This window comes from Sarcophilus harrisii, chromosome 2 (genome assembly GCF_902635505.1).
Source record: "Sarcophilus harrisii chromosome 2, mSarHar1.11, whole genome shotgun sequence".
Classification (NCBI taxonomy): domain Eukaryota; kingdom Metazoa; phylum Chordata; class Mammalia; order Dasyuromorphia; family Dasyuridae; genus Sarcophilus; species Sarcophilus harrisii.
In genome coordinates this window covers 58,047,437-58,059,648 of record NC_045427.1, presented here as the reverse complement: position 1 = coordinate 58,059,648, position 12,212 = coordinate 58,047,437, and the positions used below count along the sequence as shown (strand labels likewise).

The 12,212-nt window shown below is 46.4% G+C and overlaps 1 protein-coding gene across 1 annotated transcript; it reads right to left on the bottom strand.

Moving 5' to 3' along the window:
• Positions 1 to 227: 227 nt before the first annotated feature.
• Positions 228 to 8,809, bottom strand: RRAD (RRAD, Ras related glycolysis inhibitor and calcium channel regulator). Its single transcript, XM_031950318.1, has 5 exons — positions 8,703 to 8,809; positions 7,762 to 8,144; positions 5,381 to 5,454; positions 3,331 to 3,535; positions 228 to 1,175 (listed from the first exon to the last, which is right to left on the bottom strand). The coding sequence occupies exons 2-5, from the start codon at positions 8,120 to 8,122 to the stop codon at positions 898 to 900; spliced, it is 918 nt and encodes a 305-aa protein (XP_031806178.1). The 5' UTR covers positions 8,123 to 8,144; positions 8,703 to 8,809; the 3' UTR covers positions 228 to 897.
• Positions 8,810 to 12,212: the final 3,403 nt, after the last annotated feature.

Sequence of the window (12,212 nt, the reverse complement as noted above, 5' to 3'; positions counted from 1 at the left end):
AATCTAGTTCATCCATCTCATTTCACGGGACGGGAGAAACCGAGGCTCAGAGGGTAGAAGTGATTACTCCAAAGTCACACAAAGAATTATGGCAAAGCTGGTACTAGCTATTAGAAACCTGTGTCCCCAGACACTCATTCTTTGCTTTTCCTGACGCTAGCATGGCCCAGCACGCCAAACAAAGGACAGAGGAGCAAGGGTTCTGCAGAAAATAATCTATCAGGAAATGAACTCTAACAGGAAATAATCCTTTATTATAAAAGTCTGCATGTAAACAAATAACAAATTCATCAAACAACCTAAATGGAAGTGCAATATTAACTGCATAAAATAGTCAACTAAGTCTGCCCCCCTCCCTCCCCATTTATTTTCTCCCACTGGTATGTGGTTCGGATTGTCCCCACAGGGGTCTGAAACAAGTACGGGCCTGCGTACCCAGGTCCTAGGGCCTCTCCCAAGGGGCGATTTGGGGCAGTGCCATCATGTCCAATGAACCACCCTCTCCTTGTCCATCTGTAGCATGTAGTGCCCCGGCCAGGCCAGAGGGGCAGGCTCCTTGACTGAGAGGGGGCCCCCAAGGGCAAGGGCTGGAGTTCCAGCTGCTTTTGACCTCCAGTCTTCCATGGCAGCCTCTCCAGCCTTCCTTTCCAGAGTCATCGCTGAATCTTAAGGCATCATGGATTTCGAGCTGTCAGGGATTTTCGAGTTGTCCGATTCCCAAAATGAGTTCCAGATTAGGGCATTTACTTGGCAGAGTCCTAGACCTGAACCCAGGTCAAGGATTTCAAATCTAGCACTCGTTCCATTATACCATGGACAGGGATCCTGCGCTTATCAAGAATACCTCTATTGCACCCCTTGGGGGGCACCCCTTCCCCCACCCCACAGTAGTTCCGCCTAAAGCACCGAGAGGTCGTGGCAGGATTTGGATTTGGCCTTGAAAGCCATCTTTTTGTTGTTCTTGGCCACAATTCGGCCCAGGAAGCGCTTTGCCTTCTTGCCAATGCTCTCTCGCCTCTTGGTGTTGGCCATCCGCCGAGCATTGTCTTCTTTGCTGTCCTTCCGGAGCCGGATCTGCCGGACGATGCCCTCAAACAGGTCCTGCACGTTGTGGTGAAGGGCAGCGGACGTCTCAATGAACTTGCAGTCAAACACCACGGCACAAGCCCGGCCCTCTGAGGATCCAAGAGAAGATGGAGAAGCAGTGAGGGAGGAGGACTAGAGGAAAGGCTAGGGGAAGGGGTGGTGAGGGGGTGAGGGACTCCACCAAAGTCTACCCTATCACCTTTATCACCAGCTAGCCTGTGTGACATTGGGCACATCTATTCCCTTTTACCCCTTCTCCTTATCTATAAATATAAGGATTCTTATAGATCTCCAAGGTATAGAATCATTCAGTCAATAAGCATTTATTAGGCACCTACTATGTACCAGTCACTGTGTTAAGTCTCTGTCTCATCCCCAGAGATCAAAAGATTCTGCTTTGAGTTCCAAAGAAATACTTAAATGTCTTTGGCGACTCCCCTAGTCTACACCGAACAAATTCCTCTTCTCTGAGTATTCTGTGTTCTAGCCAGACTGAACTACTCCACGCTCCCTGTTACTCTGCCTTCTCCAGTCTCCATATTTTTGTTCACTTGGATTAGATTCCCCTTCCTTCCATTTCCATCTGCCAGCAAGCCTTCCTTCCTTCCAGGCTCAACTTGGACACCTTCTCTATGAAGTCTTCTCTGACCAAGCTACATCCAGGAAAAAGGGAACTCTTGCTGCTCAATTGCTTTGAATTTAGGGGTTGGACTGTAAGCTCGTAGGAAGGTCATGTCATCCTACAGGAAATGCAGAAGTCACAAAGTGCTCACAGGAGCTCATAAGCAAATGGTACAATTTCCTCTCTCTGGTGGATCCAACTATTTTCTTTGGGCCCTAAATTCCTTCTTCCTCAAAGCCATCCATGGTTTGAACTTAAATTCTGGGGAATTTTAGCTCTCCCAGAGAGTCCTACACTTGTCCTTATCATATTTGTAATAATAACAATAATAAATTATTGATCACTAGTGATTAAGATATAATTAATTAATAAGTGAGAACTAATTGTTATTAGCTAGCTCTTAAGTAGTGCTTTAAAGTTTGCAAGTCATTTATATGTGTCTGTTACTCTGTAGTTGGGACTCTCTCTGGAAAGCAAAATCATTTGGTTGCTGATGGCTTCCTTTCCCATTGTATCAGCACTCTCTGAGTAACTTCTTGTAATAATGGACAGGGAAGGTGATGAGGTCCTGAAACCTCGGTTTCAATCTCTCTGTCTCTGTCCCTATCTCGGTTTCTCTGTCTCCTTCTGTGACTGTATCTCTTTGTCTGTCTCTGTCTCTCTCTTTTTCTGTCCATCTGCCTCTCTCTCTCTCTCTCTCTCTGTTTCTGTCTCTGTCGCTCTCATTTATCTCATGGTATAATAGAAAGGGCACTAGAATCGATACTCAGAAGACAGAAGTCACATTAAGGCTCAGCAATGCCGACATTTCCTAAATGCATGACTTTCGGCTAAGTAAAATGACTTCCCTTCTCTGGGTAGCCTTAAGAATAGAGATAATAAAGTGCAAGTAACCATATGGGCACTCTAAAGACCTTCCAGAACTGATGTGAAGGGGCAGGGATGGGTGGGATTTTTTTTTGTCTCTCTCTCTCCTTTTTTTTAATAGATGTTTCTATATGTGTCTTTCTCTCCAATAGACTGTATGTAAACTTCTTAAGAGCAGCTGAGTCTGTTATTACATGTCTGTACCCTCAAGCTCAGAGAATGAATATTGGCTTCTAACATCCCAGGACCTAGATTCAAATCTCACCTTTGATGCTTAGTACCTGTATACCTTTGGGCAAGTCACTTAACTGCCCAGAGCCTCAGTTTTTTCATCTGTAAAAGGAGGGAGTTGAACCAGATGATCTCTGTGGTCTCTTCTAGCTCTATGACCCTATAACCTCTCAGAGGAAGCTTTCTCATCAGGCTTACTAAAGAAACCACCCTCTGCTTTGCCCCGCCTCCTTCCCTTGGACCCTTTCACTCCTCCATTGAACCCCACTCCGCCTCCTAAGCCTTGCTCTTGTTCCCCCCTCCCCATTTCCACCTCAATTTTCCCCAGAGCACTGTTCCGAACAGACATGCCTAGAGAGGCAGCCTGACTTCAGCCAGCATTTTTCTGTCTTATATTTAGAAACTTGGCGGGTCCCGGGGGGAGGAATGGGGCAAGGGGGGGTGCATAATTTTCTTTTAACCATGCAGTTGCTGGGGTTTGAATCCCAGACTTGGGGTGTCTCCTCCCAGGGTCGTAGGCTCACCATCCACAGAGACTTCTCTGGAGCGGACCAGGTCACTCTTGTTGCCCACGAGGATGATGGGGATATCCTCTGATTGGCGGGCACGCCGCAGCTGAATACGCAGCTCCGAGGCTTTCTCAAAACTGACTTTGTCGGTGACCGAGTACACAATTACATAGGCATCCCCCATCTTCATGCAGTGATTGGACAGCCACTGACTTTCATCCTAATAGGGGAGAAAATTCACCCTTTAGGTCACAGAATCAACTCCCTGCCTGCCCTTGACCCTGCTGCTCCTTCCTTAATTTCTGGTAGACCATGGAATTTCTCGCAGACTGCCAGGGGAGGAGGATGAGCAGCCAGTTCTGTTTTTCTTTTCAAATATCAGGCTTATCTCATCCATCATAGAATGTTAGAACTGGAAGAGACTTTAGATCATAGAATGTTGGAACACAAAATGTCACAAGTAATAAGGAATAATACAACAAATATTTTTAAAGTATCTGCTTTGTACAAGCAATTTAGATAAGTCTCAGTTCTTGTCCTCAAGTAGCTGAGAGGCCATGTAGTCCAAGACTTCTTAAGCTTTTTCCACTTGTGACCCCTTTGCACCTGAGAAATTTTTACATGACCCTAGATATATGGGTATATAAAAAAGGTATGCAAATCAAACATTAACTAATAACCAATCATAATGAAATTTATTTTAAAACGATTCTTTAATACACATATAATATTACTATTTATTAAATATGAAAGCCAATTTGCATACTAATGAGATGCTTGTTTAATTTTACATAAAGAATTTAAATCTTGGCAGAATATTTGGTATCTTTTACTGTTGGCAAATTTTTCGCCAACCCCACATGCAGTTATGCAACCCCACATGGGGTTGTGACCCTCAGTTTAAGAAGCTTTGATCTAGCCCAGAAGAATAATTTAGGAGTTTTTGTTTAATTCTTGCTCTAGCATCTTGCTTTGTGATCTCAGAGATTCATCCAATCTCTCTAAAGTTGTTTCCTCATCTATAAAATGGGAATAATTCTACTGTACTACCTGTCCCAGGGTCCTAATTAGGATCTCTTACTATCTTATTTCTAGCTTTATAAAATGTTCTCCCTACTCTGAGGTAGAATTAATTCTATTAAAATAGAATTTTAATAGTATCAGAGAGGGGAAGAAGGATGAGAGAATCAAGTAAGTAGCAGAATCAGGGCTCTTGATTCCAAATTCAAAGCTCTTACACTTTGAAATCATTATATAAAATTGCTATGTAGTTTCAAAGCACTAAATTATAAATCCATATAAGTTATACCAGCTAGAAGTATAACCCCCCCTTATTTTATAAATGAGGAAAGAGCGCTTCAAAGACAGTAAGTGTCAGGAAGCCACTTTTTTTGGGTCCTCTCTTATCACCTTTTAAATCCATAGTCAATATCAGAAAGTAGGAGGAGAAAAGGAGGGAGGGAGGAGTTAAGACCTAAAGTGAGAAAGGCAGTAGCCCCTTCATGCTCCAGGGAAAGCCTTGTTTCAGAAATTGTTTTGGGAAAAGTGAAAGAGGAGAATATGGAAATCCCAAGAGGAATTGGGGCACATCAGCAAACTACTCTTACTGTCTGACTCAAACCTGAAATGTTTCAGTTTTGGAAACAAGCCTTCCCCATCTCTTAGATTCAAATGCTTGGGGGAGGAGGGTATCATGAGGAGAGAAGGAAGGGCAAATAGAACATTAAAACGACTCTATAAATTGGTATGGTTTGATGCAAAAAGTATTTGCCTTGAAAATAGAGGTCCTGGGTTCAAATCTCAGCACTACCACTGCCTATGGGATACTTCTTTCATCTAAAAATGAGGGACTAGGCTGGACTAGATGAACTCAAAGGTCTTTCCAGTTGTAAAATCATATGGTCCTAAGTCCAGATGGTTTCAGGACATTACGACCACACTCAGGGACATCCCATTATATCCTGGACAGTCATTAGCTTCATTCCACCAAGAAGGTCCATCTGTCCCAATAAATTTCCTTCTTACTACATATCCCTGGTTTCCCATTCTTGGTTTGGAGTCTCACCTGTTCCCAGATGTCAAACACCATGAGGGAAGCCTCTTCTCCATCCACCACAATGGACCGGTCATAGGTATTCCCTAGGGAAAAGACATGTCCAGAACAAGGTCATTGTTGGGACCTCACAGAGAGAGGGAAAGACAAAGTGTGCTAAGCATTCTGGGTGTAGCACAAGACCCCTGATCTCCTTCTGTCATCTCCCACCAATTCCTGTGCTAAATGTTTCCTTAAACTCTCTTCTCCTTTCTCACTCTCCTCCCGTATGTTTTCAATTATAGCAAGACCTGCAACCAACATACATACACACACACATACAAACACTCATGATCATAGCCAGCCTCCTACACTCCCATTTTTATTTCTCATTATAAATTGGCCCACTTCAAGGACAGGCACTATCCTTTTTGTCTTTGTACCCCCCTCCAATGCCTAGCAAATAGGAGGTACTTAAAGTTCTCTAACCTCCTTATCTGTCCCCTTGTTTCCAATTACAGCAGTGCCCTTAACCTCTTTATCCATTCCTGTTTTCCATTATTGCTAGATCTCTAACTCCTTATCTATTCCTGTTTTCTGTTATAACTGAATTCCTCAACTCCCCATCCAACTCCCCATCCCTCTGTTTCTTATTATAGCTGGACCCCTAACCTCTCATCTATCCATCTGTTTTCTATTACCCTTGGACCCCTAACTTCCCTTCCCCCATTCCTTTTCCTTATTATTCCCACGATCCCTGCTACTGTTACTGATGATACATGATGTCACAGGCAAGTAACGTAAACACACTCTGTCCTATGAAGCCCAGCAGCATTTCATTGTACCAGTGTGATGCATGGTGAGTGATACAAGGTATCAGCTCCCACTTCTCCATAAAATTTCTGCTTATTTATTTGATATTACAGTTCCTCCCCTCACATCCCTATGCAGTCAGGCAGGGTCTAGAAAACTGCCTTCTCTGATTTATGGACCAAGATGAAGTTCCTGGGTAGTTAGAATTATTCCTCCCACTGTGGCCTACTGAGCCCCCAAGAGGAGAGCTTAGGATCATAGATTGAAAGGCTAGAAGGGACTTCAGAAATCTGGGTATAATCCCTTCAATTTACAGATGAGGAAACTGGATCCCCCCAAAACTAAGTGTCTTGCTCAGAGATGTAAAACTATTAAGTGTCTAAGGCATGATTTGAATCTAGGTCTTCTTGACATTAGGAGAGTTCTAACTACTATGGTAAGCTGGGTTAGCCTGGCCCGAAAGATTGGTTCAGACTGAGGGGCATAAAGGAAAGATCCTGCTAGCCTAATTGATGGAGAATTGTTGTTCAACCATGTATGACTTTTTTTGTGACTCCATCTGGCTTTTCTTTGCAAAGGTTTTGCAGTGGTTTGCCATTTCCTTCTCCAGATCCTTTTATAGATGAGGAAACTGAGGCAAACAAGCTGAAGTGACTTGTCACACAGCTAATAAGTTTCTGAGACCAGATTTGAACTCAGAAAGATGAGTTATCATGACTCTGATACCAATACACTATCCATTGTGCCACAGAACTGCCCACTGGAGAGTATAGGTTGGTCCAAATTTAAGGGACATTATATCTTTGCTTCTTGAAAGCTCCTATCCATCTCCCACAATATTTGGAAAGTTACAGCTACTGATCTGTACCAGGCTGAGCTGGTTGGACCTGCAATACTCATATCCCCTCTATCAAATCCTATCTGCCATCAGCCAATACTCAGAACTCCGACTGTTACCTGCTATAGTTGCCTTCAGAGAAGAGGACCATGGTGGGACAGAATTTTCTGCTAGCAAGGTCAGCCTCCCTCTCAACAGAGCTTTCCTCACTCTACCTTACATCACTCTTTTCTCATAATCTCAGAGAGGGAGGTTACTCAAGCGACTATCAAGTTCTCTCCATGTGATCAGAAATCTCTACAGGATCCTTAGCAAGGCCATCTGAAGACCCCCAAGGGTCTCCTTTTATTTCTCCATTATTCTTCCCATCTTAATTCAATTCCATACAAACACTTGAGCACCTACCAAATGTAAAACATTGCCCTAAATTCTGGAAATACAGACAAAAATGAAGGCCAGTTCCTGCCCCACCATGAGCTTGCAATCGTTATTCTTTTTTCTTTCCTTTCTTTCCAAGACTTCTATGCCAATATTTTTCCGTATTCTGCTGTCTTCCAACCCAATATTTTTCCATATTCTGCTTTGTCTTCCAGCCCAATGTTTTTCCATAGTCTACTTTTAGTCTTCCATCCCAATATTTTTCCATATTCTGCTCTAACTCTCCTCTGGTCAGTCCCCCACCAGCCTGGGCTCTCTTCTCTTTCCCCCCATTCCTCCCGCCCTGAGTTCTCCCCAGCCCCTCCTGGCTGCGCTCCTCACTCACCCGCCGCCTCGGCTTCGGGTCCCTCCTCTACGCCGCCGAAGATGCGTGCCAGGCTGGTTTTGCCCACGCCGCGCTCTCCCAGAAGTATCACCTTGTACAGGTGGCCGTCGGACTCGCTGCCTGAAGAGGTGAGGGAGTCCGAGGAGCCGGAGGCCCAGCAGTCGCTGGGCTCCCGGGGGCTGCTGCTGGGGCGGCGCACCAGGTTGGACAGCTGGCCCAAGGGCCCGGAGGGCAGCGTCGCCTGGAGGTCTCGCTCGTCCACGGGCATGCTGCGGCGATGCAGGTGCTGCTGGGTGAGGAAGGGCGTGCTGCCCCGCCGACGGTCCCCGCAACGCCGCTGAGCTCCTCGGTTCAGAGTCATCGTGCCCGCCGCTCGTAGCACACTGGGCAGCAGGGACCCGGCAGAAGGAGGGGACAGGGAAGGAGAGGACAGGGGCAGGTTGAGCTGCGAGCCCGACTTCGGGGCGGCCGCTGTGCAGTTCCCCGATGCCGCCAAGACGGCCATTCCCAGGGCTGCCCTGCCCTCTCCCCCGGCCCGCCCCTCGCCAACACACACAGGCACCAGGGCCACCTCAGTTTAGCCACAGTCAAAGGCCAGGGCCATTTCGGGCCCCTACAACCCCGAGAGAACACACGCAAACGCGCGCACACTCACATAGACACACTATACACACTCATAGACATCTCTCTCTCTCTCTCTCTCACACACACACACACACACACACACACACACACACACGCACGCACTCAGCCCAGTCTGACTTCAGTCCACACCCCTCAGTTCTCTGCACAGTCCCGTCCCTTGTAGAACTCCAGGCCATCTACAGGAGGATCCCGGCCACCAAACTAAGCTCGTCTCTGTCCTATCCCAGACCGTGGCACCGGGGCACCGGTGGGACCTACCCTTCTCCCTAGCGAGCCCGGATCTCCGCGACACTCACCTCTCGTAGGGACTGACACACACCGACTCAAATTCGGATTCCGACCCGGCTGACTCTCCCCGCCCAGATGCCTCCGCCTCTGCTCGGGCTGATCTCCCGGAGAGCCCCAGCGCCGCCTATTTATGTCCCGGCTCAGGCAGAGCGAGCCCAGACCCGCCCCCTGTCCTTCCTCCTCCTCCATCCCCCTTCTCTCCCCCTCCCCCATCTCGGCCTCCCCTTCCCCAGGCTCTGCCAGCTCAGACTCAATCCTCAGAGAGAGGGGGTGGCAGCTGGCGGGGGCGGGAGGACTGACGTATCTGTACTTAGCCCTGACCTGAGGGGAAATCCTGGAGAGAAAGCCCCCCCCCCCCACTCCTACCCCTTCCCCCACTCCAGTCTGGGAAGTGAAGGGTTGTATAGGGAAGGGCCCCGATTTCTAGTCCAAGCCCAGAAATGCCACTATCTAGCCGTGTCACCACCCCTCACTGAGCCTCAGTTTTCTCATCTGTTAAATGGGGAGGAGCGGGGCAGTAGCGTGCACTGGATGTTTTCTAGGACCCCACCCTAACCCTGGGAAGCTGTGCCGATGTGAGTGGGGACAGTTAGTTTCTACAACCCTGAATAAATCGACCCTGGACACATAGACACATCAATGGGGAGCTGGGCTACTCAGAGTGGAAGAAATTCTTCCAGTCCTCCGGCACCTGCCTCATTTTCCCTTTCTTTAGAAGGAAACCCATTTACAGAGTCGGAGTCTAAGGGCCGGGGGGCAGGACCGTTTTGGAGAGCGGGGGAGGTAGAGGCTGGGACTGGTGCAGGTTAGCCAGAGGGGAGCGTGGAACTGCAGGCAGCTTGTTTTCTTGGAGGAAATGGATTTCTGCCCCTTTCGTCCAGCCTCCAGCCCCCACGAAGCTGTGGCGCATAGGTAAAGCAGCGCTCCTGGTACTGTTCTTCCAAGCCCAAGTACCCTTCAATCCCAGAGAACCAGCCACTAAAGTAGGTTTCCACAGGGCCCATGTGGTAAGAAGAGAAGGGCTCTGTGAAGAAGTCAGGGGTACTGGGTTTGAATCTTCCCTCTGTCGTTACTATTTGACCTTAGCAAAGACACTTTTTTTGGGAGGGGCTGAGCTTTACTGTTCTTTTCTGGGAAAAAAAAAAGGGCAGGTTGAACTGTCTAATGTAGAAGAGATTTCAGATCTTGCTTCATTTTCTTTCTTTCTTCCCTTCTTCCCTCCTTTCCCCTTTTCTTTCTTTCTTTCTTTCTTTCTTTCTTTCTTTCTTTCTTTCTTTCTTTCTTTCTTTCTCTCTCTCTCTCTCTCTCTCTCTCTCTCTCTCTCCTCTCCCTCCCTTCTTCCCTCTTCCTTTCTTTTTTCTGGTCCAGAAGCCACCTCCCTTTCAAGTCAGGAAATATTTATTAAGAACCTCCCATGAACTGGACTGGACTCCCTGGACATAACAGTACCTGAATCCCCAATCCCAAAGAAGTTACATGTGGGAGGGGGAAGATACAACATAGACCTTAATAAGTAGAAAGTTAGGGAGGGCTTCAGGGAAGAAGTGGACCTGAGCTAAGGCATGAACAAGGATAAAGATTATTTGAGATGGAGATGGGGAGGGGAGGCTGACCTGCTTGTTGGTAGGAAAGGAGGGGGGAATCTATTGAACAGCAAGCTAGTAATAGTGCTTGGCTAGGTTGTAACTTAGATTGTGGAGGGCCTAAAATGCTAGTTTGGGGGATTTTTTTATTGTGTTCTGAGAGCGATGGGGAGCCACTGAAGGTTTCTGAATAGATTTTCATATCTGTGCTTTGTATTAGAAAGATTATTTTGGCACAGCTGGATTGTAGGGGAGCTGAGGAAGTGATATAATTGAGGGAGATCACTTAGGAGACTCCTCCAGACAGAGATGGTGAGATCCTGAACCATGATGATGACACAGTGGGTAGAAAAAAGGAGATAGAGGCCACATGTTATGAAGAACTGACACTTCTACCTACTGATGAGTCACAGATTTCCTGGGCTGGAGGGTAAGGGATGGGGCCTCTGCCTTCTCTTAAAAATGGGAGCCAAGTAAGGCATAGGACCCCATTGTAAGGATGCTGAGAAACAAAGGTTTCCCTCTTTGGGTAAGAGGATGACTGGGCAGGGATGCCAACTTGAAAGTGATTTAAGATAAAATGAATTGGTCCTGGGCCTGGAGTCAGGAAAACTGGAGTTCAAATCTAGCCTCAGATATTTCCTAGTTGTGTGACACTGGGCAACACACTTACTCCTGTTTGCCTCAGTTTCCTCATCTGTAAAATGAGCTGGAGAAGGAAATGGAAAACTACTGCAGTATTTTTGCTAAAAAAAAAACAAAAACAAACAAAAAAAAAAAACAACCCAAGAAAGGTGGGACATAACTGAAAATGACCTAACAACAATAAAAAACAAGAAGGTCCCCTTACCCCATAATATCCCCTGTTCCTCAGTACTGTTAGTCCAAAACTCCCTATGATTGAACTCTTCCTCCATGGAAGAAGTAACACATGATAGGATTGTATTGTTCAGAATTGAAGGGACTTTGGAGTTCCCCTAAGAAGGAACCTAGAGTTCCTTTTGTAGCTGAGATACCCAGAGATGACTTACCAGATGACTTCCTTTACTGGAAGTAAAGGGCAGATGTAGGATTTGCAGCCACGTCCTCTTACTCTGTGTCAGTGATTTTATTACAATCCCCACACATTACCTGTGTTGAACAGCATATGGGGATTGGTTATCTATCCTTTTCAGGTGACTGCTCTGCAGAGACAGGATGAAAGTAAAGTGGAGTAGTTTTTATGGGATAGAGAGGAAAGGTTGGGAACTGAAGTGGGGGAGAGGGAAGCTGAGACAGAGTAGCCTTGGCTCCAATGCCTTGTGGAAAAGGGAAAAGAGAGGGATGGTCACAACCTACTGAATTTATAGGACCTGGATTTGGGGTCTCTCTCAGCAGTTGTCTAGTAGGACTCCCAATATAATAAGAATGTATATTTTATATATAAACTCTGAGGTTTATAAAACATATTGAGGTGGAGAGTACAGCAGTTATTAAATCTATGATCTTATAATCTCCATTTTACAAATGAGAAAACTGAGTGTCAGAGAGAGGAAAGTAACTTGTGATATCATAGGATCATAGAATTTAGAGCTGGAAGCTTAGCTAATATCTATGCCAAACTCCTAATTTTACAGAGAAGGAAGAAAGGTGAAATGATTTGCTCCAAGTCATAGAAGCATTCCAAAGCTGGGATTTGAACATGGGTCTTTGTATTTCTGGTCAACAGCCCCCACCCTCTCTTTTCTCTTTTCCCTGCTCAGTTTTTTGGGCCTCTGCCCATACAAGCAACTGGTCTAAAAATACTCTCTCTTGTCCTCCTCCCTCCCCCACCTCTGTCCTGGGGGTCCAGTTGGCCTTCCCCAAGCTTCCTGGATGCTGAGCTCATGAGGACATTTTGGTAAATCTGGCCTAGACAGTGGACCAGGTGGGCCCTGACCCCATGACCAGCCAAAT

Coding starts and splice junctions, on each gene's coding strand:
- RRAD (XM_031950318.1), bottom strand. CDS start 8,122: ATGACTCTGAACCGAGGAGCTCAGCGGCGTTGCGGGGACCGTCGGCGG. Junction 5,455..7,761: donor ACCCGAAGCCGAGGCGGCGG/GTGAGTGAGGAG, acceptor TCTTTTCCCTAG/GGAATACCTATGACCGGTCC. Junction 3,536..5,380: donor TGTTTGACATCTGGGAACAG/GTGAGACTCCAA, acceptor CTCCCCTATTAG/GATGAAAGTCAGTGGCTGTC.